Raw genomic sequence first — 27,936 nt, forward strand, 5'->3', positions numbered from 1 at the left:
GGCCCGATAGAAACAAGAGCGAAGCCAGGCGCAGCACCTCATAGAGAGCTACACCATCATCGCGGATGTCCGAAATACCATGTCGAGGCAATTTCAGCAATGTGGACACGACATACTGCAGTTTCTGTTTTGAGATTGTGTCATTGGTCCATTGCGATTTCTCGCGGGCTGCTGTGGCAAACTCGGACATGGATTCGAGTAGGGTGCAAAGATTCAAGTGATCTGGCAGTCGCTTCTGCAGTGTGCTGGTAACAATGCCAAGATCACGCGATGCCCGTCTCTGTGGTAATGGCTCTTCAAGGGCTTCAAAAAATGAAGGTGAATCAAGCATCATTGAGCCAATTAAGCTTGTCCTGCAGGAGTTTAACATGGGTTACAAGAATCAGCGCAGGGATATCCCACCAGGTAAGTGTCGTCTGTAGATAACGAGAATCGATCTTGTTGAATCCGCCACGAAGCTCAACTACTTTCCTCAGCCCCTTCATGTGGATTACCCATCGATCGAGGTTGGAGATACATATCTGTGGGTAAATTTAGTGAAGTTGAAATGATGGGGAACCGTGGAATCTCACATCATAACATGCCAGGGTGATGACAACGCCGATAAGAGCATCACAAACCTGATTGCCAATGCTGGTTAGCCGCTGGTTGATAAGACCAACTGACTTGTTGTAGTGGCCTAAGGAGCTGTTGCTCTCCTCCAGTAGATGCTGTCTACGCTCCTGGGCAAAGACCAATGTCAGCGCAAGAGTAATATGCATTGCGCTGTCTTCCATCATTGCTAGAGTAAAGGACAGCTCTCGCATCATTGAGCAAACAGGAGAATCCCATTCGCGTACTATTTGTAGTCAGTACACACACGGAACGTGAGGAATGCTGCTGGCCTTACAAAAGGCGATGATCTTGTAAGCACGGCTCGAAAAATGCCGATAGTTGAGGTCTTGGTCCGCGCTCATTGGTGAAGGAATACTTTGCATTGAAGCGTACTCGATGTTATCGTCTGCTTGCCAGGGTACAACAGCAGTAGACGATGGCTTTTCCACTGGTTTCAGAGCAAGCTCTATTTGCCCATTCTTTTGTTTCCTTCGTCTCGCCAGGCCTATCGGTTTCATGACATGGCGGTTGATCTTTCTTTGAGTGTTTCGGTCTTTGATCTGGTCTGGGCGTGTGATGCTGACGAACATCAAGTCGGCCGTGGGCTTGGAGGCTTCATGCCCTCGAACCGATCGTGATGATACCATGTTTGAGATAGGACTGAGCAATATCCCCAAGGAGATTGATTGAACTGGTAGAAATGCCCGACTAGTGTTTCTTATGGGAAGACGGTGCTGACGGGTGCCAGGGATGCCCATTTGTAAGCATCATCTTGGTGGGCCCACCTTCATGAAGCTGGTTGTAAGTACCAGGCGCCACCTATTTAGCGCAGGTAAGAAGTGCAACCTTGCTTCAAACGAGGTGAGATGCGACCGGCGGTTGAATTCTTGTCTATCTAAATAAAATTTCAACTAGAGGCTCGTGCTATGAACGCATGGTTGTCCAGACCATAGGTGGTATTAACCCTAGTTGCTCACTCCACCGCTGACAGAAATGTACTGTCCAGTAATCCATCGAGACTTCTCGGACACAAGGAGCAGAACAGCATCGCCAATATCCTCAATGGTGCCGACTCTCTTAGCAGCCCTAGTGTTGTTGACGTGCTCCCGGTGCAGCTCTTCCTGAAGCTCCGGTGGGACAATGTCTGTGACAACGGGGCCAGGGGCGACAGAGTTGACAGTGATACCATGGCTGCGACCCCACTACCTCTCGTCAGCTCAATCCGTTTATTACTCGTAGACTTTCTTACCTCCTTGGCCCACGACCAGGTAAGGCTATCAAGGGCAGCCTTGGAAGCTCCATAGATGGGAATATCGGCTTGTCCAAGCTTGGAGGCGGTGGACGTGATGTTGATGACTCGGCCACCGGGGGGCATGTGAGGCACAGCAGCCTGAGCAACAAAGATGGGGCCCTTGACATTGACATCAAAGGTTCTAGCAATGTCTTCGGCCGTCATGTCGAGACTGCTACTAGCAGTTCCCCAACCCGCATTGTTGACTAGTCGGGCGTCAGCCATATTCATTTTTCCACAATTTCACGAAAGAGACATACCCAGAATGTCAATGCGGTCAGTTCCAAAAGCCTTGAGGGTCTCTTGAACGAGAAACTTGGCACCCTCAGGCGTATCGACGGTGGTCTTCACAACGGCAGCTCGGCCTCCAATGCTTCTTATCTTGTCAGCCAGAGCGTTGGCTCGCTCAGTGACTGAGTCGGAGACGTAGTTGATGGTGACAGCGGCTCCGTTTCGGGCCAGGGCGAGAGCGATTCCGGCGCCGATTCCGTTTTCACGGCCGGAGCCAGTGACGATGGCAACCTTGCCAGCGAGGGAGAGAGTGTCGACAGCCATCATAAATGAAGTGTTGAAAACTTTAATGAATTAGGATGAGGTAGTTGTTAATGTTGTTTGCTGTTGCTTGTAAATGTCAGTTACATGGAGTTGATCCAGGCCTTTTATCGATCTGAAGAACATCTGCTATGGTAATCCGTCTTTGCAACCGAAGCCCTACCTATTGCCACATTAGGAAACAGGTGTTTCTTGAAGATTGCATCATCACGATGTCTACTTTTAGCCATATCAAGTCCCAGATCTCCATTCCATCACTTTCTAATGTCTTGACGCTTTAGCCACGACCTTGAGTACAGGGTAAGCCATCCGGTCGTTAGACGCTATACCTGAAATGGAAACAGGTGACCCTGGTCGTGCAGGACGCCACTCGATCTTACAGGGCACGGACGGGGGCCAAGACTCTCAGGACGGCTGACAAATGATGAAGCGGGTAGTTCATTGTGTAATCCAACTATCCGTCCGTGGAGAATCGAATCGAGTGACTTATATCCCTTCACCGCTTTAGCTGCTCTTCGGTCGAGTCACGGAGGTTTGGCATCGTCGTTGTGTCCTGTTCGGTCACCACTGGAAATCCACCTATTGCGTCCTACGCCATTTCCTGTCAAGCAATCACGTGATAGGTCTGGTGGTCTAGTGGTATGATTCTCGCTTAGGGCAAACCCGAAAGCAAGCTTGCGAGAGGTCCCGGGTTCAATCCCCGGCCAGACCCTTCCTTTTGCCGTTCATTACGACGAAGAGGTATTTCTTTTTTTTTTTTTGACTGGATCGAGTATTTGCGGGTGACAACTACGAAAGGGAGTTTTTAAGCGATGAAATACCTGTAATTTAATGTGTGAGGCCCAAATTTGTTTAGTTCTTAGCCGTATTCTCGGATGATCGCTTTGTTCTTTTTAGCAATCAGCCTGCTCGCCGTGCCATTGTAATCCCTTGAAGCAAAAGCTCGTTTGAGTATGCTGTTGCCTTGTCATGTAGTTTGGTATTTATCCTTTGAAGCTATAGCAAGACGTTTCTGTCAACCATGACTGCCTTGCTGTCAAGGAATCACTAAAGGCTCCTTCTTGCCCGAGCCAACATTATCGTCTTTGGAAAGGGACGCTGTTTTGAGTTTTGTGACAAAATATGGAGGACAATCGCTCTGGCCGTCATGAGCTTGCGCACAATGGCCTCCCATAAAGACTGGCCTTGAACAAGGGCTTTTGACATCGAGAATTTATCCCTTTGGCCCTTTTTTCTCCCTGACAAAGCTTTGTTTCTGGTACCCAGTCACCTGGCCCATCTGTACTGTTCTTGCAAGGGCTTTGTACTAGAAATATACTTATTACTCTTGGTTGACTCGGTTCATCCGTCTTCAGTTTACACCCATATTTGACTCCTCGACTTACACTGTCTCTTTCTTTACTCGACCCAGAGACTGCGATCACTATCCTACTACCAATTGCTTCTCATCATGACCGAGCGACGCCCTCCCACGCCCGCTACAGGCGATGACTCCTTGTCCATGGGCCCCCCCAAAAAGTTCCTGGAGGCCGAGGAATGCGCCCTCATGTATTTTGAGGCCCAAACGTATCCTGGAGGAGAACTGCTTCCACATACTTTGTGGTTTCACGAGAGCTGGACTGGTTTTGATGCCCCAATGAATATTCTATTTGGCGAGATGGATGACAAGCCAATGGTGTTCATCCTCCCTCATACCCTTGAGGGGATACCAAAAGAGAGATTATTTTTGAGGGTATCATGAGGTTTCACGGTCCTAAACCGAAAAGATCTGGACAGGGACCATCTAGTCCCAACTCCCAGGCAGACAACCAGGACGCGGATGCTGGTCGCCGATCAACCTTTCGAGACTCCGCTGACAGGGCCCGCGGAATGTTCAGTGGCATCCGCCTTCCTGCTTTCCGGTTCCCTTCCGCCAGGTGGTGGTATCGCAAGCTCAAACTGTTGGTGAAAGCTGTTATCATCCTCGCCGTCATTTTTGCCGAGTTTAAGCTTGTTCACGGTGCTCCACAGCTGCGAGAGATCATCGCATCGAAGTTTGAATCGATCACCCAAGGAAGGAGTCATACCGATCATTTCACCGCTGATAGGGACCATTTCAACATGGGAAAAGACCGTTTCGGCACCGACAAGAGCCAATTCAATGCCGATAAAGAGCAAGTGAAAGCCGGTACGCACAATTCTGAGGCCAGTCAGGACCGCTCCAAGGCTACCAAGAACCGCGCCAAGGCTGCCAAGGACCAATTCGAAACCAATAGGGACAATATCAAGACGGATAAGGGTCAGTTTAAGTTTGACAAAAACGCTGACGGCAACCATATCCGCGGCTCCTGGACCAAGCCAGACGATACGCGTATCACCTTTGAGGCTTCAAAAACGTCCGGGGACCACGTCACTGAAATCAAGTTTGTCCAATCAGAAGAACAGTTTATCAAGGACGAAAATGACAAGGTGCTCTTTTCCTTGAACAGGATTACTCGGTTCTTCATGACGCTCATTGGTGGTGATGAGCATGACGAGAAACTGGACAAGGTGAGTGAATTCGCTGAACACATTTGTAAAGAATGATGCCAACTTTTGAACGTAGATCATGGATGGAATCGGGGCTGTGTCTTCAAAAGGGAATAAGAAGGTCAGGTCACGATGGTGGTGGTGGTAAGGCTGGTTAAAGGTGCTTGGAGTTAAGATCAGCAACATAGTAATGATTAATGCCCTGGGTCTGGAATCATGCATGTACTAAGGAGTGTTTTTGGATTGGAGTTCGGCCGTTTATTTTGGGCCAAAAGCTTTGTATTTGCGGACTTGTTCTGTATATTTTCCTGGTCCCCTGTTCCTAGACGTTAGTCGACATATCTCTTTAGACTAGAAGTCACTTAACGTTCGTTGCAAGGAAAGACTTGTCCCCAGATTGGGTACTCTTTCAAGCCTTTCAGATTAACATAATGTTTCGAATTTCTTTCGCTTTAGAGTCACGCGAGCCGGAATCGCGTCACCGTGCCTTCGAGAGAATCTACCCATCGCTCAAGGTCATCAACGAGCGATATCTGCACCGAAGACCCAGGCTTGAAGGCATCGAGATACCCGAGGAGCGACGCGTTTGTGGCTGTGCCCGGAGTGACTTGGGGGCGGCTGGTAAGCGCCGAGATTAGCCAATCACCGAGGGTTGTTCAGGCGCTCTAATAGAGGCTGCACATCATGAAGAGCAGTTGATGTCCATTCAGAATGATGAAGGTGTACTTAGATCAAAGCTGATTTTGAAGAGTGACGCTTGAGTCTCGCCGTCTCAATGGTGCAACCCCGCCATTCTAAGTGACGTGAGAGTAGCGATAGAGGGCTGAATTTTAAGCTCAAAAAACAAATATTCTTAGCTCACATCTCATGATTGCCACTAGTATCCTTCCCGATGGTGAAAGAGTCCTGGAGCAAAGTCACTCAAGATCTACCAAGCATTTCGGCTGTTTCGTAGGACTTGACTGGAGTTATGCCTCTGGGTTCTAGGCAGTAGTTTGGCACACGGGAATGACGTTTCCGGGGTCATACCGCCCCCAAGGACTTGCATGGAAGTTGACAGATTCTATAAATAACTGAGCCCGGGAAGATGGGGATACGTCTCGACAAGCTGGAAACTGGGAAGAAATTCGAGGCCACTTGCTACATCCCGTTCTCTTCTCTTGAGCTTGTCTACAATTTTTATTTATCACGACGTACAATCCTCTCTATATTCAATGGTCTCATCCTGGTCACCACCCCTGTACAATCATAAACCAACCACAGTCACTGAGCCTGCACCAGGTGTACAGCCCCAATCCTCTGTTTCAGAGAGTATTTATCGTAAGCGCCTCCCCACTGACCTTAATTCTTCGTCCTTCATCCCAACGCCAACATGTTGCGCAAGTATCAGCTCGAGATGTCCAGCTTTGAGTCCCTTTCTATCGATAGGGATCCCTGGTCAAGAGAGGCATGTGTTCACGTCACTCAGGATTGGTAATAGTCGGTGAACTGACTTGGTCTAGACGTCACACGAGCAAACAAAACCGCCAGCATTTGGCTTCCCCAAGTATTCCACTCTCAGTAGTACTGCCGAGGATCCTTACCCTCAAAGCACAACCACGACCGCGACGTCTTTTCAAGACCCAAGAGCAAGGGACATAGTCGAAAGTACCGAGACTCTCATACAAGGTTCAAACTCTCGGGGCTTGTACCCAAAGAAGCTCAACAACCCAGAACCCCCGAAGAAAGTCTGCAGTAAGGGAATATGGACAGCTCTCGGACACTTGGCTCTCTTCCATCTGCCATCTGTTGCAATCACCCTGGCAATCCTCGCCCTCTACATCGCCCGGGTCCGCTGGCCTCATCCTACCGCCGAGCAACTGAGTATTCTCCAATTTGTGGCAAAGGGTCACGAGATTCTCATCCTGGTATCTCTCGCTGATGTCCTAATGTATCGGGTTTGTTTCGGCCTCTTAGTTGACAAGAACGGCGTTCCCCTTGGCTTTCTCTCGTCGCCCTTTCAGCTCGGTGCCCCGACCCTCTACCTCTTCAGTTGGGAGCTGTGGTCTGCTATATTACAACCGGGAGCAAATCACTCGCGAGCAAGACCCCGGATTCCTGGCTTCATTATCATTATTGCCATTCTTCTCTCTCTCGCTGCTGCTCCTTTGCCCGCCTTCGTAATCATCCCACGCGGAGGCTGGAAACAAGTCCACATACAGCCAAAAGAAGACGAAGTCATCACATACGTGAAGGCCAAGCTATACGAGACGGACCTAGACTCCAAGCATGTTGACCTGTATCAAGTTCACGCAAATACGCAGCCAAGTCAACAAGATCTCTTCAGGATGCTCATTCCCACGATCGATGACCCGCCAGACAAGGAAGAATTTAGCAGTTCGTGACGGATGGCCAACTTTACGTATACCAACTATAACCTCAATACCCCAGGAAGTCGTCTCATCTCGCTTACCATGGACTTTCAGGACCTAGAGTCGAGCTTCATGGCAATTGCTACAACTCCCATGAGCGCCGTGGCTGATCAGCTTGGTCGATACTGGAAGGAGAAGCCAACAGATGTTCTCACCAAGTCTTATCGAAAAAGTTTGAATTCTTCAGAAGTGAAGAGATGGAAACAGCCCCTAGTTGCTGTGGAGTGCGCGCCTAACAAAACGGCGGGATCAAAAGCAAGTTTTAGCTTTGATTCCAACATTGCTGGTAACAATGTTCTTCTCGACATAGACAAAGACTCTAGCTTCAAGAAGTTGCTCAAAAACGCCCGAAGGAAGAAGTCACCGCGGCTCGGTTATCAGATCGTCGATCTCTCAGACAGAACAAAATCTTCCATTAGCGCGGCCATGGTGTTTGTCACTGATGACTGGAAGGCCGATGACGGTACACCATTGCAGGGTGAGTAGGAGGGAAGCCTCGAGCTGGAGCTATGCAGCATCCATGCTCGTTGGGAAGAGGCCGACGTCTGGGTTGAGGAGGGGAAGTCAAGCATTGCGCAGAGCCAGCTCGACTCGCCTCTGTTCAAATTCTTCCACCACTTTGGGGACTCTGCCAAAGCTGGTGATACCATCAAAATGAGGGAAGAATAGTTGACGGCCGTAGGCGAACAAATCGAGCTGGACGGGAGCTCCTCTAACGAGACAATCTCGACTTACCAGCAGATACACGACTTTTGTTATCCAGGCATCGTCAACCATTCATCTTCCGTCTGCCTTCACATCACCTTGGCAGCACATTTAACGGATGCATTGTCTCAGACGGGCCCTACGTATGGTTTTACTGAAGCCGATGGGATGGAATATCCTACTGACCCACCACCTGATCGTAACGACACCATCATACATCAAACCTACTTCTTGGGAGGGCACGTCTATGGCTTCAAGGGAAGCCGGACCATTCCGTTTGCTATCTCGGTTCTCCTTTTACGCGTCGTCGTCGTCGTCGTCCTCATCCACGTGGTAAACAGTACTGACATCACGGCACCTATGACATGTCTCTAGTTGGTCGAATTTCGGACAAATCCTGGTGCTCGCACTACGTTCCAAAGCTTCAGACGAGTTAGGGAGCGTCGGTGGAGGCGTGGACAGTTCTAGGACATGGAATACGTCTGCTTCAGTGAGGGTAGTTGGGGATGAGGGACGAATAGAGATGATGCTCCGCCAAAGAGGGAGGAGTACGGGCCAAGATCAGGAATTGGAAGAGGAGGATAACAATGAGAGAGAAGTTACGCGTGTGCAGCCAGGTGTCAAGTACCATTAGCTAACAGAGCTAGACGGTGTTTTTGTGATTCCATACAAATTGAGTGTATCACTTTCCTCTCTTAGTATTTACTGACCAGTTTATAATGCTGCATATCTCGTTGTCGAGGCTGAGGGTGTAGGCTAGTCTTCCTGTCGATCTGAGTTTGTTCAAGCGCGAACTTGAGTAAAGTCCGCCCTCTGCATCAACCAGACAGAAAAACTCCGATCGCGGCATTCTAATCTTCCGCTCTGTTCTTAATAATCCTTCAAAGTCTCGCTAACTCGGACCGCTCAGTGGAATTAATAAACTTCAGGGTTAAGTTCAAGTCCATTGTCCACTCCCTTACAAGACAATCCAGTGAGCAGCTGTTTCTACATGAGTGAGAAATCTCTTCTCAACACCAAGGTCGTCTTATGTTCCTACCCTGTCAATCCAGAGGCAGTCATCATCAATTACCAACATACGAACCTGCCATGAAGCAAGCTACATATCCGGGAGATGACATTATTCCCGAAGCTGAGATGGTTTACAACCGGACCCGAACTATCAATGCATCAGCAGCGGACATATTTCCATAGGTCGTACAATTAGGAAAAGAACGCGGAGGCTGGTATCTCACATCGCGCTGGGAAAGGATGCTGCCCAAATCATGGGTGGCCAGCCGCGTCATCAACCCAACCTTTCAACAGCTCAAACCGGGAGATCGGGTGCCCGATTACGGAACCAAAGATGACTGTTTCGACGTTGTTAGTATTTATCAGCCTCGATCACTCGTCTACGAAAGCTTTCGGTTTAGCACAAAGTTTACATGGGCCATTCTGCTTCACGAGACCGAGTCGGCAACTGGTGCATCGGCTGTCGTCCGTCTCCGGTTTCGTGGCAAAATTACATCTACAGGACTGAGGCGTAGAGTAATTGTGTGGCTTGGAGGTATCTTGGACCATATTACGACAGCGCCTACGCTGGCTGAGTTGGCTGAGAGAGGAGAGCGACAGCATCTTGGCTGAAGAGGGTCGGTTGTACTTGCCAACGGTGAGGCCTTGACTTGCAAATATGAGATACCAATGACATACAACTCTGTCTGGCTTCGTAGGCTCTATCATTTGTTTACGTAGCCGACATGCTCAATCAAGCTTGTTTGCTTAGGATTGCTGACCAGTCGTGTCTCTCGGCCCATTCCTCCCAAGAAGTCATCGGGCAGTCAATTCCAGCCTTATAATCTGTCAGCAAACAACTTCACGTGCTGAAGGGCCGAATGATATACCTTTCGAAGGTCCTTCGCCGTCAATAGATCCATTGCACCACCATACCCGGGATCGGACGTATAGCTAAACATCAAGGCGACCTCAATTCCGGCCTCCCTGTCGGGAGTGGCAGCCACCATCTCCTCCGGCGTAACCTGGCGATAGCTGACTTTAGCGCCTGTGATGCGCGACCAGGTTTCGATCCATTCTGGCCAAGTGCAGGTTGTGCCCTCGGCCATGTAGGCCTTGCCCGGCGGCATCTGATACACAGCGTAGGTGAAGTTGCCCATGTCTCCGACTGGATCGAAATGAGGAGCTGGCTTGTCTGGGGCAGTTGTAAAGGCCATCTCGAAACTTCCATCAGGTTGCTATTGAACATTCAAGTAGAATTAGCAGGTCAAGTACAGACAACCAGATGAGTCCACTCTGTGACAGCTGACCTTGCCAAAATACGAGTTGGGGAGAATATTGAAACTCGTGAAAAAGTAGCCTGTGTGAATGCAAGACATCTTGGCAGCTAGCTCCGGATAGTTGGCCTCAACGTACGCGGGGAAGATATCGGCCTTGCCATCAAAGTGATAGAGGTCCTTGAACTTGCCACCGCTACACTTTTCCGCCTGGCTCAGAGTGGAAACCAAGAAGCCATTGCTATCGAGAGAGTCGACCACGGTGTATGCGGCGTCGACAATGTTCTTACCCTGTTGATACTCAACATTGTAGGCAAACTTTCGACAAGAGATACCCTCCTTCTCAGCCTGCTCTCGACAATCAGGTCGGAAGAAGGGCTCCCAGTAGTTTGTGACGCTGAAAATGACATTGGCTCCACGGAAGGCGTCTTTGAGGGTAGTGACGTCGTTGAGGTCAGCGGAGACAACCTCGGCGCCGGCTGCGGAAAGCTTCTCGGCCGAAGCCGAAGCCGTGTTGCGGGTCAATCCCCGAACTCGGAAGCCGGCCTCTAGGAACCGACGGGCGACGGAACCGCCTTGGTTTCCGGTAGCGCCAACAACAACGATGAGCTTGTCACCAGACATGACTGAGGCGATATGAGGCGATAATGTTTGTGGTGTTGAGTGCACTCTCGGTGGGGACAATCCGCGCGAGATCTTATACCCGATGGCCGCGGTATCATCAGGTGCCCCTCTTTGACAGGGATTGTTAGGTCTCGAACATCAGTTCATCAGAGACGCATTTCCTATTTCGGCCCTCGCTCCGAGCATTAGTCCGGGCGGCGCGGGGTTTCTTTTGTCGAAAATGAACTGATTGCTCAGATAACAAGAGTACAAAAGGTTCAGCGGTGAGCCAGTGTCACGTCGTCCGCTCATTTCCCCCTCTAGTTCGTAGCTCCTGTGCTAGCCTCAGATATGGCGTCTCCGAAGGAAGAAAAGAGCCCTTCTCCACCAAGGTCGCGATCGTCACGATCACCATCTTCAAACCCAGCTAGTCCAGAAGCTCAACCGTTAGCGGCCGAGGTGACGAGACACTCGCCGATCGAGCATGAGGAAGAACAGCGACCGGCTCCTTTACAGGTCGATGTAAGTTGCCTGAGGTGCTGCGGGCCGTTGTGGCTTTTGAGGGATTAATGTTCACAATCGCATCAGCATGAGGCCTTTGACAATGAAGATGCCGACTCTACCTACTCTACAGATAGGGACACGTCTTACACTGGATCCATCACATCTTCCATCTACCATTACCAGTACGAAAATGGCCGTCGGTACCATGCATACCGAGAAGGCCAGTATGTCCTGCCCAACGATGACCAAGAGCAGCAGCGTTTAGACCTTCAACATCACATCTGGCGTCTTCTTCTCGGCGGTGCTCTCTACACGGCCCCATTGCCGAAGCCGGAGACCAACCCGGAGCTCCGTATTCTAGATCTCGGATGTGGTACGGGTATTTGGGCTATTGAGATGGCCGATGACTTTCCCACTGCTCTTGTCTCTGGTGTCGACCTCTCGCCTATCCAGCCAGAGTGGGTGCCTGCCAACTGCTCATTCCACGTCGACGACTACGAGGATGTTTGGACGTACAGAGAATCTGAGCAGTTCGACTACATCCACGGCCGCGCACTGAGCGGTACATCTGCGGACTGGGCACGGTTTTATCAGCAGGCCAAGAACAATCTCAAGCCTGGAGGCTGGATGGAGATGCAAGAGTACGACGCTTGGATCTTTAGTGACGATGACAGCTGTGATCGTGCACCCTGGACTATGGAGTGGGTTGAGAAGTTGGATGCTACTAGCCAGGCGTTTGGCAAGCGGCTGAACGTTGCCAAGTACCACAAGCAATGGATGATTGATGCAGGCTTTAAAGATGTCGAGGAACGTGTGTTTCGGGTGAGTAAAATTCCTCCTTCTGAAGATCAACTAACTCATGCTGGGATAGATACCTATTGGACCATGGGCTAAGGACCCTGCTCTTAAGGAGTTGGGAAAGTTTGAGCTCACGCACATGCAAATGTCAGTCGAGTCTCACACGCCTGCTCTCTTCACGCGAGTCTTTCAGTATTCCCAAGACCAAGTAAGAGTATTGATGGAGGGTGTGAAGAGAGAGTTTCGCAGTCGGGACTTGAGACTCATTACGAGTTACCGGTTCATTGTGGGACGCAAGCCGGCCGAGAATGGATGAATCACCCTCAAGAGTAGAATGTTAATATGAACTGTGGTAGTAGTTCTACAGTCTGAATAAAACGGCAGCGCCAAGTGGAAATGACTGCGAGCTTGTGCTAGCATCTCTCTTCACCACGCAAAGCTTTCCTCGGTCAACCTCACAACGCAACCACCCTTTCCAAGCTCAGTCACGGCAACTCTGACTTCATCTGCCATGCCAGATGGCCCACAGACAACGACCGTGGTGCCATCTGTGACGCTTTCAAGTTCTTTCTTAAGCACAGCGTCAAGATCGAAACGCTTACCAACAGAGATGGACACATCAAAGCCATTCCAATTCTCTTGTTCATCCTCGCCGTGGTGGACGTGAGGGATAATGTCTCGAACTGCCTGCACAAGAGGTTCGGTCCTAACGCCCCAGAAGAGCTTCTTCTTGCCTCGAAGACCCATGACGCTCGGGCTGCGGTCCAAAAAGGGCAAGACACCAGTGACGCCAACTCCGCCTGCCACACAGATGATGTTGGGATAATTGATCGTTGGGTATGGCCCCGGAGACGGGAGGATGGATGCCTGGGGGCCGTATGAGCCCTCGACCAGCACAGGGATGCCCGTTGCCGAGTTTGCATGGGCCGACAGCAGAGATGTCAAGCCGGTATGACGTCGAACAAAGATAACCAGACCAGAAATGACGGCGTCGCCCGAGAACTGCTCCAGATCGGTTGTCTTGGGGACCTTCTTCTCATCCTCGTTCGCGTTGTCACTCCCATTATGAGGTTGGGCCTTTTGAGAATAGGTAGGAACAGAAGACACTGCGGCCACCGAGAAGGGATGGTTCTCCCAGAAGCGCCATGTGAGAGTTGGGAAGTAAAGGTAGACATGACCCTCAGCTTCAACTCTGGGAATGGTGAGTTGAAGATAGTCTTCATCAATGACGGTGACAATGGCCCTCTTGACACCATTCTGCACGACTCTCAACGGTCTAGCAAGAAAACGGTCAAAGATCCAGAAAGCAAATGCGATCCAGATCCAGGTCTGGTATCCCCACTGCCACTCGTATCGGTAGAAGATGTGCAGCATGCAGCCGATCATGGACAGAAGTGCAAGAACGATGTGCGATGCCAAGAAGGCTTCGTATAGCTTCTGTCGGAGTGGGAGAATGGAAAAGGGCATGAGCAGGACCAATGCCAAGGTAGCTACGATACCCCAGATCCAGTAGTCCAGCTTGGACTCCTCTGCATAAGCGCCCTCACCCGTCAGAGGATCAAGGTAGAATTGGAGGTAGATGGCAGAATGCAAGCATGCCTGCAACATGCAGATGACAGCAATCCAGCGATGGATGAGCAGGAAAGTGGAGTGAGACCAGTTCGTCATGAAGAGGAGAAGGTTGTTGCGGCTCGAGAAGAGAACAGCGAGAGCGAGGTTGGCAAAGCTCAAGAGTCCCACACGGTTGCTAATGTAGGCGATGAGCTGCTGCTCGAGGGATCCGTACCAGGACATGGGGTCTCGGACTTTGTATCCCACGGCCGAAAGGATGATGTTGATGATCCAGATGTAAGCGACGAAAAGTCCCTGGCCACGTGTAGGAACGAAGCCAAGTCCAAGAACGGGCACGGCATGGTATCGTCCAAACAGCGGAGGATCAATGACGGTGGCGTAGAACTTGGAGACGAGAGACTGAGGAAGTGAGAGGAAGCGAAGCCAGGAGAAGACGACAGGAATGGCGACACAGGTAGCCATGAGAACAATGCTGTGCTGCTGTTAGTCGATGGGGACGTGAAGATGATTCTGAGTGCTCACCCATATCTCTCGGCCAAAATCTCCATCTGTTCAAACCCATTGTCGCCATTAAAATTAGCAAGCCATGCATCCTCATCCACCAAAGACGTTCTGTTGAGCACCTCCTCCGAGTCGACGAGCTCGGTGGGAGGGTCCTTGGAGGCGAGAGCCAGAGCGACTTGGTAGGAGTACTTGGGCGTAGGCTGAATCTTGAGCCGTCCAACAATGTCCATCTCCCAGATGTTCTCAAGAGTCGAGTTCTTGACGTCGGCACAATGGGTGTGGAAGCACCATGCCATGGTCTGGAGGAAGGGGTCATTTGTAGCCTTACACTCAGGTGTTGCGGCGGCCATGTGCATCGAGCTTGAGTGTTCGCCCATACCGTGATCGTCTTTGCAGTCAAGGGTCCAGCTTTTGACCGTGTCGATGCAGCCAAAGGCGCATGGGGGATCATACATTACCACGCCATAACCAATGACTCCATATCGCTCTCTACCCGTGGTAACATGCGCCCAGACATTGACAGATGAAACGCTGGCAAGAACCAGTGCCGATAAGAGCGATCGCATACTGGTGACTTGGTGTTGGAAGCTGATGGTGAGCAAGCGTGGACAAAGAAGCTTCACCAATAGAGGGCCCTTATATAAGCTTAACAGAGCCTTGGATTCCTTGCAGACACATTCAAGGGTTGACAGTTGCCCCCTCCACTGAGAAGATTGAATCGTATCATCCGGCAGACGGTGTCGTCGCCTCACCCGCCCTGTTGGTAGCGAGAGGGGAATTGAGCAATATGGCGCCCGCCAAAAAGCGATAGAGCCCAACCGCCACACACCAACACAAGTCTAGACCACCAACAAGGGGGACGGTTTTACTTGGGTATTTCAACCTGGAGTTTTCTCTCCTCTCACACAACTTGATACAGACATCAGCCGGGCTTGCCAAGGCCTCATGTGGTGTTGATGCTTTCCAACCTTTGCCTCAAGATAGGTCGAGATGATGGTTGGAGGGTCTCTAGCCCATGTCCGAGTGAAACTCGCTCAAATGTGCGCGTTCCCGACATATCTGCATGGGATCCTTGTTCACAGACTGCTACACGACAAACACGGCACTTAGTGGGTAACTGAAAAAACTTTTCATCCAGTAGAAGACGGTTAAATCTCATGATTTTATTCCTATTTGTCCGTAGTGAGCCAGTTGCTTGGGAGGGGTGGGGGTTAGTGATGGGTTCATCACAGAAAACGACCCTTATTTCTTCTCTAGAACTGCCGATATTCTGCATCTTGACATTAGTAAACCATCACTAACATGTGGCTTGGCACTAACCTCTTGATCCCCTCACGAAGGGTCCCCTCGTCTACGGTAAACATCAGGCGAAATCTTCCCGCCCGAGGCGCCCGATATTCACTTCCCGTGTCCATGATTACTCCGGCCCGCGTGAGGCGCTGGGAAAGTCTCTTTTCGGCTTCCCATTCGTCACCGTTGACTTCTTCAAGGACCAGATGTCGTGACAAGTCGAGCCACACAAAGAGGCCGGCGTTCCTACTCCGTGTAAGTGACTGCTCGCAGCGGTTACTGGGAAAACTCTTGCCCTTTTTCGTGATAGTCAATATTGGCTGCTTTTAAGAGTTTATCAGTTAAGGCACGGCCTGATTGCAGCCTGGTTCGTGACTTTTCCAGGAACTGGTCTACAAATGCCTCGTCTTCGAGGAACTTGGCTGCCAGGTCCATAGACAGTTGCGACGGCGAGGAGAATCGGCTAGAAGATAACTGTGAGTAGGTAGGTTGACATCTGATAGCCATATCTGACTCACCAAATCGCACGCGCAGCCTTGGAAAACTCTTTGTTCTGGGTAATAACACATCCAAGTCGAAGACCAGCTGCGGCATAGTCCTGATGCAATTAGATCAGCCAAGAGTGACGAGGTGAACAGAACCTACCTTGGACATTCCATGAAGAATATGAACTTGGCGGGGGTCTATGATATTAGAAGTATCAATAGCTCGAAGAGAGGTAAACCTCTCTGACCCATCAGCCTCTTGGTTATAGACCGAGAGTGCATAGATCTCATCACTGATAAGATGGATACCCTTTGATGCGCAGAATCGCGAAAGAGCGGCCAATGTCTCGCGAGGATAGCATTGCCCTAGACTCTCATAAGCGTTGCCCCATTGAGCAACAATCCTTCTCACCTATAGGGTTGTGTGGGTTGCATATGACCAATGCCTTGATCTTGACGCCTCTGGCTTTCGCGTTCTCAAACCCAGCCTCGTAACCTGAGATGCAATCAGGCGAGAATTGGTCCGTATCTCCCACTGACACATATTCAAGATTGACTCTGTAAGGCCAATTAGATTGGTGAGCGCGATCGAGCAGAAATACTCACCCAGTCCTCATGACAAAGTCCTTAGAGAAGGGGCCGTAAATAGGCCTCCCAAGCATAATAGCCTCCCCAGGATCACAGGTGACCAAGGCACAAACCTCGTTAATATTGGTTACACCTGCGGTAAAGGTGATTTCCTCAGCATCGATGGCCTGAGCTGGATGAAAGTGTCTGTTCAAGTGCTTTGCCATGGCCAATCGAAGTCGCAAGGTTCCTGTGTAGCCTTCGCCATATGTGAGGAGGCTCTTATCAAGCTCATGCTTGGAGTGATGGTCAGCAATTTTATTATGGAATAGAGTTCGGAAGTAGCTCAGCATACATGGTTGTTCATGAACTTGGCAAGATCTTCAAGTATGAACCACTAAATGGTCAGCATTCCCAGCATTGAGCTCCAGTGATACCACCACTTACGTTGAAAGCATTGGTAAGAATGACATCACCATTCGGGTTCTTCACGGGGTCATAGGCGTTTTCCTTGCCATGAAGGTAACCATATTTCGTCCAGGAGGTCCCTCGTGTTGACAACATACTTGTTGATAGACTTGAACCCGGGGCAGACTTGTTGTGAGAGGACAAAGGCAGATTGACTCAACCAGGCCCATTTAACTTATATCTACCCCTCACGAGGGACAAAGCTGCAGGCCTATCACGTAAGAGGGCAACACAAGTGAGGGGCATCTTACAAGGATATTGCAGCAGACAATAATGGTTGGGCCACGTAAGACGGGAGAGGCCAAAAGGGTGCTGTTGGTTTGAACAATCTTGGTGCAGAGTCCCGATTGGAAGATGACTACAGAGGCTTCTCCATCTTCAGCCCTTACTAGAGTAGATCTACGTCAGTTGCGGATACCGTTCACATGTATCTTGATTAGAACCTCGGAGATGAACCATCGGTGTTTCTATTTCACTTAGCTGTCAATCTAACCGACTCCTTTCTTCCTTCCTCTATCTTCTGGCTCAGTTAACCGATCAAGGGCCGGGCTTTAACTATAACAAAGAACATATTTTCTTTCGTCCTCTATCTAGCTCGTGGTAACGGGAATCGAGTTGTACTTTACCAAACCAGCGGTCGCACGCAGAATATCTGCCCTACTTTTATGAGACGAGAGAAAGAAGAAACCTCCAAGTCTCACCACGCCATCCGCTGGCTCTGGTATCTGCTCTCCTTGTCGATAGAAGCAGCAAGATCTTGTAACAAGTGCCCGACTCTCTGCTGATAGCTTCTCTAGCGTCTCACCACAGACTGTGTCCGTGGCGCAGATACCGCCTTTGTCGGCTCTGAGCCAGAACAGATCGGACCATATCCTCGCATTGTACGGAATGGTTGAGTGAGGTTCAAACGGCTTTGACAGCGCTCGGATCCGTCCAATATCTCCCAACATCCTCAGAACATGGATGTCATAAAAGTTGACGCCGTAGGTGGCACCCGAACCGTAGCAGTTGGCCATGCCCGGTGGCCGAGGGTTAACCTCAATGGTGAAGCATCGCTTTGGTGCGCTCTTCACAGCGCCTTCTTTTGGGTACAGGTCGTAGACCCCGTCTTTGAGCCTGTACTGCCAAGACGAATTTTGTACCTTTGCCTCGAGATGAAAGACTCCAGTCTTGAGGCCCATGGCAAGCAACAGACGATGCATGTCGTCGCGCAAGAGCGCAAACTCATCGGGAGGAAGAACAGTGGGGAAAGCATTAATGGTCTCCCAAAAGTCACTGTCAATATCTCCCTGATCTCCTGCAGTTGGAAAGTCGTCATTCATCTCAAAGAAGAGAATCTCTCCATCCACAAGAACAAAGTTGGCATCCACTTCTGGTCCCTCGATGTACGTCTCGATGAGCGCCTTTCGCTTGGCGACCTCTGTGATACGACGCACTGCCTCCAGCAAGGCTGCTTCGTCGTCAACCTTGTGAACATGGGCGGACCCTGTTCCAAAGGTTGGCTTGACGATGAGGGGATACTCAGGAACAAAAGACTTGTTCTTGATGCGCTCCTTGAGATTGGACACTCTGTCAACCATGGCAGAAAGCACTGGGTCCTGGTCGAGGAGTCTTGTCTGGTGCTTGTCGTTTGCCATGGTTATAGCTTCCGGTGGTTCAGTGGGCAAGCCGAGCAGAGTTGCCGCCTTAGCCACAGGAGGGAGAGAGTATGTGGCGATGCCACAGATACCGTCAACGTGTCCATATGCCTTGATAGCCTCGGCAATACGCACATGGAACTCTTCATCTGGAGTCATGTCGATAGCGATATAGTCATCGTACAAGTGCCGGAACGAAGGATCCGTGATCCAGTGATCTTTTCGATCCAGAAGCACCACCTTGGCTCCAAGTGCCTTTGCCGAGTTGTAAAGGCCAAGATATGACTCCAAGTTGAGGTGGCCATCAACCAAAGCCAGCGTCTTTTGCTGGGGTTGATCTTTGAGAAGCCATTGGAAGTTTATCCTGGCGTCCACCTCTTCGATGAGAGTGACTTCATCACAGAGACCAGTTTGGTCTTTGGGACGAAGGAACATGAGGACGCTTCCATCAAGAAGCTGTTCAAGGCTTGGCTCAGTGACAGGACTTGCGGGTTTTCCAAAAACCGAGCGGTCAATCAAAACGCCAAAGTCTCTGCAACCCACGAAGCGTTCTTGGAAGCAATTGCTCCTAACGAAGAAGCCAGTAGTTGTGGGCACGGCCAGAAGCACGCGATAAGACCGCGAGGTACCAGGGCCAGTAGTGTCCAGTGTCTGCGCAGCCCGCAAGAGGTCACTGAGACCATCGCTATAAACTTGTTAATATATAATCTGATAGCGTGGGGTGGTAGAGGTACCTCTTGACAGGTTCCTGGCTGCCATTCTCTATGCCCTGTCGTGGAGCAACGTCCACCCCCAAGAACCAGAGATCATAGCCCTGTCGCTTCTTGTCACTTGAACCGACTAAAGAGCCAGAGCAACTAACATCCACGGCAGCCTCAGTGAGATGATGGGTGCCATTACTCTTGCTGTCGGTTTCTTGGTCGATCTTGACCACACGAGACGCGTGCCAAGTAACTGGATTAACGGCCATGCTGATGAAGTTGGTGGGATGAGCCCCTGGCAGCGTATGCGTCCCAGTAGAGTCGTTTATGCTTAAATGGGTCGAGTTCTCTCGTATGATGACGGACCGCGAATATCCACATATACCCTGGCTTCGGCACATGCGGGCGAGGCCAAGAATGGAGGAGAATCTCCGCGTCAACGGCCACGGGAGATGGGTCGTGATACATGTCGCGTAATCGGGCTCCTCCTCACGTCAGAAACTGTCTCCATTCTTTCTGCGCCTCATTTCTGCATTTCTAGCAACTGCAGGTACTCGTGAAACGGAGATCACGGCACAACGGCGGACCCCCTGCTGAAGGATCTTACTCGCCACGAAGCGGCAGATGCGCTTGGGCGTTTGTAGAAGCCCAAAGATGCCTATACTACATGTTTACATATGTGTTACCATCAAGGTAATCGCCGCGGTTACATCGCTTATTCAGACCAGGTTTCACGCTTCACAAATTGCTCATATGCGCGCAATATTACTTGTTCATTACTGAATCCGGAAGGTAAAACAAGCTCGTCATAATTGAGTCATGCATAGTCAGCTTCCCCATCGGTTCGGCCCGCAGCGTCTTACTACTTGGACCCCTGAGCCGTCGGCCTCGGCACCCCCGTGGGGGCAGATCGGCACTGAGCAAGTTTGATACCTGCCGATCCGGGCGGCGTACAAGGTCCCCGTCAGATTGGCGGGTCAGCATGGATATGTTGACATGTGCGTGCATTACCATTTGCTAGCGAGGCATGTGATGACCACATTGCTTGGAGAGGCGCGGAAAGAGGACAGCTGCCTAGCATTGCTGATGATGAGCCTGTTGCTGGTATCGGTAGAAGGAACAGGATGAGGTATTCTCTCAGTCTCGAGGTCTGGTGGTGGAATATTTCCAAGTAAGTCAGCCACTTTCGCTATATAAATCTTGGTGTTGAGAGACAGGTACTACTTGGCAGGCGACCAATACAGCATCAAGTACATCACCAAAGTACACACACACACAACATGGCAGTCTCCAACCCTCTCAATGTCTTCAAGGGCCCTGATGCTCTTCGTCAGTTCTTTGATCCTGATGAACAGCCCCCGGTTCCCTTGGTTGAGTTACCCGACAGTTTGAACCCATTTCGAAAGGACAATGTGCGCATCTACGCCAAGCTGCTCACATTTCTTCCTGCCCAAAATGTCAAGGCGCTTCCAGGTAAGCCATTGATGGTTCGTACTATAGCCATCCTGAATATTCTAACGAGATCTCCCCATAGCTGTCAACATGCTCCTCCACGATTCCTCTGCTGCCAACAAGTCCGTCGTCGAGGTTAGCTCCGGGTCGACCGTCACCTCTCTCGCCATTGCCAATCGAGTCCTCTACAACAACGATGATACAATCGCATATGTCTCAAACAAGGCTGCGATAGACCGCGTTCGAGAACTGCAGTTCTTCGGACTCAAGGTCATGCTCTACGGTGGCCCAACTTACACCGACACCACCGACATCAGGGGGCCGGTTGAGTGGGCCAGAAATCTGGGCAAGAGCTCGGACAAGGTGGTCAACCTCGGCCAATATGACAGTGTGTGGAACTGGAAGTCCCATGAGCGGTGGACAGGTCCTCAGATTCTCAAGCAGCTGCCAGAGATCGACATCTTCTGCATGGGCATGGGTAGCACGGGGTGTGTCACCGGCACTGGCATGTACCTCAAGTCCCAGAAGTCTAAGGTCAAGGTTTTGGGTGTCTGCAATGTCGAGGCCGACATTGTACCAGGCCCTCGGGAGCGTCCCATGCACGAGACAAGCCCGTTCCCCTGGAAGGAGGTCGTGGACGAGACTGAGATTGTCAGCTCCAAAGAGTCGTACAGACTGTCGATGCATCTTTCCCGGGAGGGTATCATTTCTGGTCCTTCAAGTGGTATGAACCTTGGCGGTCTGCTGCAGTTCATCCAAGCAGCCAAGGACAAGGGAACTTTGAGCAACTACGCTGACCCTACTACGGGCGAAGTCTCTTGCGTCTTTGTTTGCTGTGATCTACCACAGAAGCACATGGACACGTATTTCCAGAAGCTGCCTGATAGCGAGTTCAAGGAGATTGGCAACCGGGTAAGTCAGCCACTTTCCTCATCTTACACATGTGCTGATTGCCAACCATTTAGGAACTGTTTGATGTCGATCAACACGTGTATAGCTTCAGATGGGAAGCTGATCCCGAGGCTATCCACCCAACTGACCCAGAAGTCATGGCTCGTCTTGCTAAGCTGACAGTCGCCAAGGGCGCAGTTAATGGCGTCAACGGGCCCAATGACACTAGCCTCTCTTCTTCCTCTGCCATTCGCTGCATTGATCTGCGTTCCCCGGAGGACTTCGAAGAATCCCATGTGCAGGGCGCCTTCACATCCCCACTGGACGGTTTGACGCCCAAGAGCACATCAGTCTTTGAGTTTGGGGAACCTCAGATCCTCATTGACCAGTCAAAGAAGCTCAAGGCTAAGATTGAGGATGCAGGTGTCTCAAAGTGGTTATCGGCTGCAACAAATCCCCTACTGGTTCTGGACTACGATGGTAACACATCAAGGGTTATGGCTGCAGCTTTGAGGGCGCGAGGCTTTGAAGCTTACTCCTTCAAGGATGGCATGTCTGGCTTGGCCAAGTGGCTCAGAAGCAAGAAGTCCGCATGAGTTGAAAATTGTGCAATGAGATAGTTCAGGAAGCAGGAATTAGAATGATATCTGGCTAGACTTGAGAAATTTTACCAATTGGGGTCTACTTTTAAAGTCTGTCTACTCTAACAACTCAAAAACATCTACTTGGTACCCTGAATCAACGTCATCGGTTTGAAACCCGTAGCTCGTCCGTGAACTTGACCAGCCTGTGGAAAAGCAAACCCCAACTCCTCATCATTGTAAATGGCCTGATGGATCGGGAGCAACAACCTTGGGCGGTCCGCCAAAGGAGGCCTCTGCTGGCAGACGGTATGAAAGTTGTCTTCACGAACCACCAGAGCAGGGATAGTGTCAACTTGGAGAAATTGCCTCACAGTGCTCATCTTGCTCTGCAAGAGGCGTCTGTGGAATGCACTGCCTCGAAGAACTTGGAGGACATCTGCCAGATCGATCTTCCACTTGACGCCAAGCTCATGGGCATGACAAAACTCATCGAGCATCGTTGTGTAATCTTCCGCTGTCAAAATATCCGGATAATGAGCAATCATCCGAAGAACCATTGTTGCGCTGGCTCGATGATTTCCATCAATAATCACAGGTATCCTCTTCCCGTCCTCAAGTGGCAGTGTTGGGTACGTCGAGACTGCAATGGGGGCAATGCAACAGCCACCTTCAGAATCGTTGAGGAGCATCTCCTCCACAATGGTTGCAACATGGGTCGAGATGGAGAACTCGGAGCGTGGCAGTTTGTCCAGAGGCACATAGGCATAGGGCAGCTGTTGGTGGCCAGTGAAATGGACATGACTGATCCCCTCAAGCAATGGACACCCAAGGAACAATGCTTCCTGTGCCGCTTGAGCGATAGCGGCAGGCCAGTCGGGGTTGGTTGCATGTGTTCTTGGTGCTTGGTGTGCCACTGCAGCAACCGACGACAGCATGCGGGCAAAACATTCGACAGATCTGTCGGGAATGTTCTCCAAGCCTCCCAAAGGGTCTTTGAGGAGAGAAAAGATTTGCAAAAAGGCTTCTGCTTCATCTTGTCTTGCTTGACCCTTGCACACCCTTGTTGTCATTTCCGACAGTGCCCTGGCCCAGAGCTGGCTAGCAAGACCCGAAGCGATGCCGTCTGTTTCATAATCCACCGGATTTGTGATGAATGCTGACTTGTGAATGCCTTCAGTTTGAGCTGGCCTCTGTTTTTGCATCTGAAGTATGATCCAGTGTGTTTGTTCTTGGGCTCTCTCTTTAAGCTGGGGAACAGCTCGTTTCCAACCAGCCATTAAGACCGGAGCCTGAAGGACCTGGCATATGGTGGGTGTAAATACCGTAGGAAGACCTCGCTCAGGAAGGTTCGAGAGCATGAAGCTCATTCTTCCAAGCTCCGTCTCGAGATCCCCATGGTTCAGCCAGTCATGGTACGTAAAATGTTGGGCAAACACTGTCTCAGCCGTGGGAAATAGCCTTGGTGGGCGTGTGTCCAGAGTGAGCGCTGCGTCAAAGACTCGAAACAAAGCCAAGTCGACAAGATCTTGAAAGCAAGGAGAGAAAAGGTCCCGAGGCAGTGGTCGCTTCTCTGGAACCACCACGTGGCTACTGGACAGCTTGGACTTGCTGGGTTCCAGCGACGCCGAGGCTGGTGCTTGAAGAGGAAGTTGGAGGACCTGCATTGTCGTAGATTGATCAAAATGGCCAAGATCTTTGCTCCTCTATCTACATGGAAATGCAAGACTACCTCAAGGCTGGCTTATAATGGCTACAGAAACGGTGTACGAAGGCAGCGAGAGACATGCCTAGGCTGCTCTAACACCAGGAGCCGGATACTGTTACGCCTCGTTCTCTGCCGTTACAGATCTCCGCTTACCTTACCAAGCTGGACGCATATTCTAGGTAAGATTGGGCATGTTCGATTGCCTCATAGCCGGCACGAGAGCGAGTTTGAGAGCCTTGAGGGACACTCGGTCCAGGATCGGACTCCATCGGACGTAAGACTGAGGCGAAGAGCACGCATGGCGAGGCAGCAAAGAAGTTGTACTCCATAGGATCATAGTACATGGACTTTACAAGCACGCTCCGGTTCCTAGCCGTTTCATCTACAGGGGAGCTCGTGGGGGCTAAAGCAGGTGAATGATATTGCTTGCCGCCGGGTCTAATGCCACTTTCAGGTCTACAAGCGTCCGCAAGGTCTGGGTCCATCGTCTTTTGGTGCGGCCGATGCATTCCGCATTCAACTAGTCTGTGCTTTCATGATCTGTTGCATTAGTGAGATTGGTGCATGTTGCTCATACAGGCTACAGTCACAGTTGAAGAGGCTTACAATCTGAATAATCGGCTGAGTAGAAAATTGTGTACTGTGATCGTGTGACAGTTCGAATGGCTTATTGGTGATTCAATAAGACATCACCTCGAAGCATAATCACAGCATAAATGTCAACCGAATCTGGCATACGGATCATCAAGATTTGCAACTGGTGAGATTCGGAGATGCACGATATGACTGCAGAACGACTTGGGTCTGAATATGGCATGTTGCACAATTCGGCATGCCAATAGGGCTTTACGCGGCAAATTGTACTCGGCATTGCTCATCTCCATTGCATACTAGCAATCATAGAATGAGTAATGGAAAATCGAAGCACGCTCCCCATGGCTTCTCTGACCACCCTCCTCGGTACGTAGCGGGAGGCAAAAGCCGTGCATACGCATCAAATCGCCACACCCCTGAATACCCAATACCCCCGGAAAGTACCTTTGTTGACATCCAAGCCAGATCTACACCAAGATCACCCTTGTAGCAGTGGAGTACAACCAATTGTTCTCCGCCCGGGGTGAACCAACACATGCCATCAGCTTCCTCTCTTGTACCGCCATAAGTTCCTGTGGGACCATGCCTGCAGCCCGACCTTCCCTCTTCTCTCCCTCCACATGTGGGGAAATCTGTTGGCTCGCTCTGACCGGGGACTTGAGAAGGATTGAGGCCATTTGACCCATTTCCGGGAGCGGGACGGGGATAAGCTTACAGGGTACGAACCAATCGGGGGATTGGAGTGCGGGTATCACATCCCAGGGTCTTTTTGGTCGGCCCGTATTCGCTCTGCGAGGTCTCTTTGTTAGTGCTCGAGCTGGCAGGGACAAATGTCGCCATGGTTGGTTGGTAGGTAATCCTTTGTCGGCTATAGGCGGTGTCTCACTCGCCACCAGCTTTGTACCATGTTTCGTGGCTTTTGTTGAGTTTGTGTTCTCCCTTCAAACCATCACTAGGTTCCCGCTGCATCAAAAGAAACTAGCATTAGCACTCTAATCATATGCCGGAGAAAGAGAATCTGTCTGTGATTAGCTAGGTATCGTATATCGCACCATTTTGCTGTCTTTTCTCCTCTTTCACCCTTGTGGGCAACATGAACCCCTCTTCAGAGAAAGAGAGCCCTGGGCAACTCACATCGGAGCCTTCTGAGAAAACCCCCAGGCAAAACACTAATGGGGTGATCAATTCTTCTACCACCGAAGCTCAAGCTCTGGATTCATCGGCAGTCAGTTCTCCCGAGACTGATCAAGAAGAGCCATCTGAAGAAGACCTAGCAAATCTAAGGCACATCAGCGGCAAAATTCCAGTCGAAGCATGGATCGTTGCTTGGTTCTCCGGGGCTGAAAGGTTTGCCTACTATGCATTGCAGGCGCCGCTACGTAAGTTGCATCTCTCCTAGTCCACACCTCCCATCTAACATGAAAGAGAAAACTACATCCAGAACCCTGCCAGCGGGTTTGGTCGTCCAGGTGCATTAGGCATGGGCCAATCAGTTGCTACGGCTCTCAACTCCTTTCTGAGGTTGGTGAGCTTCACTACCCCCGTCTTTGCTGGCGTGCTGGCGGATGGGCATTGGGGACCGTACAAGACGCTAGTTGTCTCATGCGGGTAAGTTACACTTGGCATGAATGGTGTTGTTCGTCTCTGATCAGGTGTAGACTATACTTTACTGGTATTCTCTTGCTACTCTTGACCTCAATCCCCCCAGCTCTGGATGCTGGCGCCGGTCTTGGGGGCTTGATTGGAGCCTTCATCCTGATAGGTCTCGGCGTTGGAGGCGTCAAGTCGAGTGTTGCCCCATTTACAGGTAATTCTACGCCAACATGTATTGCATTGATGCATTGCTAACTCAACAAAGCTGACCAGGTGCGGATCACTGGAAAGCAGATCCAGACGCTTGACTCTGGAGAGCGTGTCATCGTAGACCACGAAGTGACGGTGAGACGTGTGTACAGCATCTTTTACTGGTGTGCCAATGTTGGCGCACTTTCTGGTCTTGCGAGCGTCACCATGGAAAAGTATTTCGGTTTCTGGACCTCATTCTTGATGTCTCTTGTTGCTCTTGCTTCTGGAACCGTGGTGCTTATTCTTGGACGGAACAGATTTTGTGAGTGATATCGAGGCTTGTTCTGAGGGCTAAGTGGATGCTAACTTCCCGTGTAGACCGTCGAAAGCCCGAGGCAAGCTTTCGAGCCAAACTTCTGAGTGCACTTGGATGCGCCATTAGAGGAGGTTTCAACTTGGATTCTGCCATGCCCGCAGTACAGCTGGAGAAGCATGGGCGCACCGTTCCTTGGGATGACCAGTATGTCGAGGATCTTCGACAGGCCTTGCAGGCATGCAGAGTATGGTAAGATTATATGATCCAATCCCATCTTATTCAGATAGCTGACAGAAATCCCAAGGGCCATCTATCCCATTGTTTGGCTATGCTATGAACAAAATCAGACCAACCTGGTTTCCCAATCTGGCCAAATGGTCACCCACGGGATTCCAAACGATGCTGTATCGAGTCTGAACCCCATATTTGTGCTTATGGCTGTTCCTCTATTCGAACACTGCGTGTATCCGTACATGCACAAGCTGAAGTTGAACCCAAGACCAACTGTCAGGATGACCCTCGGGTTCATTATGATTGCCTTCTCCATGGCGATAGCCGCTGGTGTGCAGCAGGCTGTTTACAACGCTGGCCCTTGTTACAACATGCCTCTGGAATGCGCTGCGTCAAACGACGGCCACATTCCAAACCAAGTCAGCTTCACGTTGCAGATACCTGTACATGCTGTCAGCGCTGTCGGGGAGGTATTATGGTCCGTCTCTGGATCTGAGTATGCATACAACAAGGCTGCGTCACATATGAAGTCGACGCTTCAGGCGGTGACGTAAGTACTCAGTTTCGTCATTTCATCAAAAATGATCCGTGGCTAATACTTGATTCAGTATGTTGACGCTGGCTTTGAACTCCGTCCTGGGACTTGCTGTCTCTCCTGCAGCCCACAACCCAAACCTCGTCATCTTGTTTTCCTCGTTTGCTGGTGCCATGACGGTTGCTTCAGGGGTATTTGGTTGGTTCTTTTGGACTAGTGACTAAACAGGCATGTTATCCATGGAGTTGTGGAAAACTTTTCAGTTGGATAGACAAAGGCTCCAATAGATCCTCAAGTTCATAACCTTGAAGTTGATCGAGATCACATGGGGCCGGGAATAGATGTCAAGAACCACTTCTACAATAGAGCTTGCCGCCCGAGGGTCT

General features: G+C 50.5%; 10 protein-coding genes and 1 non-coding gene across 11 annotated transcripts; 6 read left to right on the top strand and 5 right to left on the bottom strand.

Moving 5' to 3' along the window:
• Positions 1-1,559: 1,559 nt before the first annotated feature.
• Positions 1,560-2,440, bottom strand: LRP88_11108 (SDR family NAD(P)-dependent oxidoreductase; the record flags this gene model as incomplete). Its single annotated transcript, XM_083247548.1, has 3 exons — positions 1,560-1,785; positions 1,836-2,091; positions 2,146-2,440. The coding sequence occupies 3 exons, from the start codon at positions 2,438-2,440 to the stop codon at positions 1,560-1,562; spliced, it is 777 nt and encodes a 258-aa protein (XP_083096696.1).
• Positions 2,441-3,059: 619 nt separating this feature from the next.
• LRP88_11109 lies at positions 3,060-3,149 on the top strand. The gene has a single exon. It is a non-coding gene; the product is annotated as a tRNA-Pro (tRNA).
• Positions 3,150-3,887: 738 nt separating this feature from the next.
• Positions 3,888-5,002, top strand: LRP88_11110 (uncharacterized protein; the record flags this gene model as incomplete). Its single annotated transcript, XM_083247549.1, has 2 exons — positions 3,888-3,985; positions 4,204-5,002. The coding sequence occupies 2 exons, from the start codon at positions 3,888-3,890 to the stop codon at positions 5,000-5,002; spliced, it is 897 nt and encodes a 298-aa protein (XP_083096697.1).
• A 1,742-nt stretch (positions 5,003-6,744) lies between these two features.
• Positions 6,745-8,025, top strand: LRP88_11111 (uncharacterized protein; the record flags this gene model as incomplete). Its single annotated transcript, XM_083247550.1, has 4 exons — positions 6,745-7,321; positions 7,376-7,528; positions 7,667-7,834; positions 7,892-8,025. The coding sequence occupies 4 exons, from the start codon at positions 6,745-6,747 to the stop codon at positions 8,023-8,025; spliced, it is 1,032 nt and encodes a 343-aa protein (XP_083096698.1).
• A 1,780-nt stretch (positions 8,026-9,805) lies between these two features.
• LRP88_11112 (uncharacterized protein) lies at positions 9,806-10,952 on the bottom strand (the record flags this gene model as incomplete). Its single annotated transcript, XM_083247551.1, has 3 exons — positions 9,806-9,889; positions 9,942-10,289; positions 10,347-10,952. The coding sequence occupies 3 exons, from the start codon at positions 10,950-10,952 to the stop codon at positions 9,806-9,808; spliced, it is 1,038 nt and encodes a 345-aa protein (XP_083096699.1).
• Positions 10,953-11,282: 330 nt separating this feature from the next.
• LRP88_11113 (S-adenosyl-L-methionine-dependent methyltransferase) lies at positions 11,283-12,549 on the top strand (the record flags this gene model as incomplete). Its single annotated transcript, XM_083247552.1, has 3 exons — positions 11,283-11,453; positions 11,520-12,257; positions 12,307-12,549. The coding sequence occupies 3 exons, from the start codon at positions 11,283-11,285 to the stop codon at positions 12,547-12,549; spliced, it is 1,152 nt and encodes a 383-aa protein (XP_083096700.1).
• A 110-nt stretch (positions 12,550-12,659) lies between these two features.
• LRP88_11114 (ferric reductase family protein) lies at positions 12,660-14,875 on the bottom strand (the record flags this gene model as incomplete). Its single annotated transcript, XM_083247553.1, has 2 exons — positions 12,660-14,277; positions 14,328-14,875. 2 exons carry the CDS (start codon positions 14,873-14,875, stop codon positions 12,660-12,662), a joined length of 2,166 nt encoding a protein of 721 aa, XP_083096701.1.
• A 676-nt stretch (positions 14,876-15,551) lies between these two features.
• On the bottom strand, positions 15,552-17,215 carry LRP88_11115 (pyridoxal phosphate-dependent aminotransferase; the record flags this gene model as incomplete). Its single annotated transcript, XM_083247554.1, has 9 exons — positions 15,552-15,579; positions 15,630-15,845; positions 15,976-16,062; positions 16,118-16,197; positions 16,245-16,282; positions 16,497-16,642; positions 16,691-16,947; positions 17,007-17,048; positions 17,099-17,215. The coding sequence occupies 9 exons, from the start codon at positions 17,213-17,215 to the stop codon at positions 15,552-15,554; spliced, it is 1,011 nt and encodes a 336-aa protein (XP_083096702.1).
• Positions 17,216-17,709: 494 nt separating this feature from the next.
• On the bottom strand, positions 17,710-19,726 carry LRP88_11116 (uncharacterized protein; the record flags this gene model as incomplete). Its single annotated transcript, XM_083247555.1, has 2 exons — positions 17,710-19,441; positions 19,491-19,726. 2 exons carry the CDS (start codon positions 19,724-19,726, stop codon positions 17,710-17,712), a joined length of 1,968 nt encoding a protein of 655 aa, XP_083096703.1.
• A 1,011-nt stretch (positions 19,727-20,737) lies between these two features.
• Positions 20,738-22,396, top strand: LRP88_11117 (uncharacterized protein; the record flags this gene model as incomplete). Its single annotated transcript, XM_083247556.1, has 3 exons — positions 20,738-20,930; positions 20,992-21,821; positions 21,875-22,396. The coding sequence occupies 3 exons, from the start codon at positions 20,738-20,740 to the stop codon at positions 22,394-22,396; spliced, it is 1,545 nt and encodes a 514-aa protein (XP_083096704.1).
• Positions 22,397-25,776: 3,380 nt separating this feature from the next.
• Positions 25,777-27,774, top strand: LRP88_11118 (uncharacterized protein; the record flags this gene model as incomplete). The annotated part of the gene is made up of 7 exons (XM_083247557.1): positions 25,777-26,057; positions 26,109-26,291; positions 26,342-26,490; positions 26,542-26,790; positions 26,847-27,033; positions 27,089-27,565; positions 27,624-27,774. The coding sequence occupies 7 exons, from the start codon at positions 25,777-25,779 to the stop codon at positions 27,772-27,774; spliced, it is 1,677 nt and encodes a 558-aa protein (XP_083096705.1).
• Positions 27,775-27,936: the final 162 nt, after the last annotated feature.

Source organism: Fusarium phalaenopsidis, assembly GCF_050370095.1.
Source record: "Fusarium phalaenopsidis strain FUZ10S chromosome Unknown contig_32306, whole genome shotgun sequence".
NCBI lineage: Eukaryota > Fungi > Ascomycota > Sordariomycetes > Hypocreales > Nectriaceae > Fusarium > Fusarium phalaenopsidis.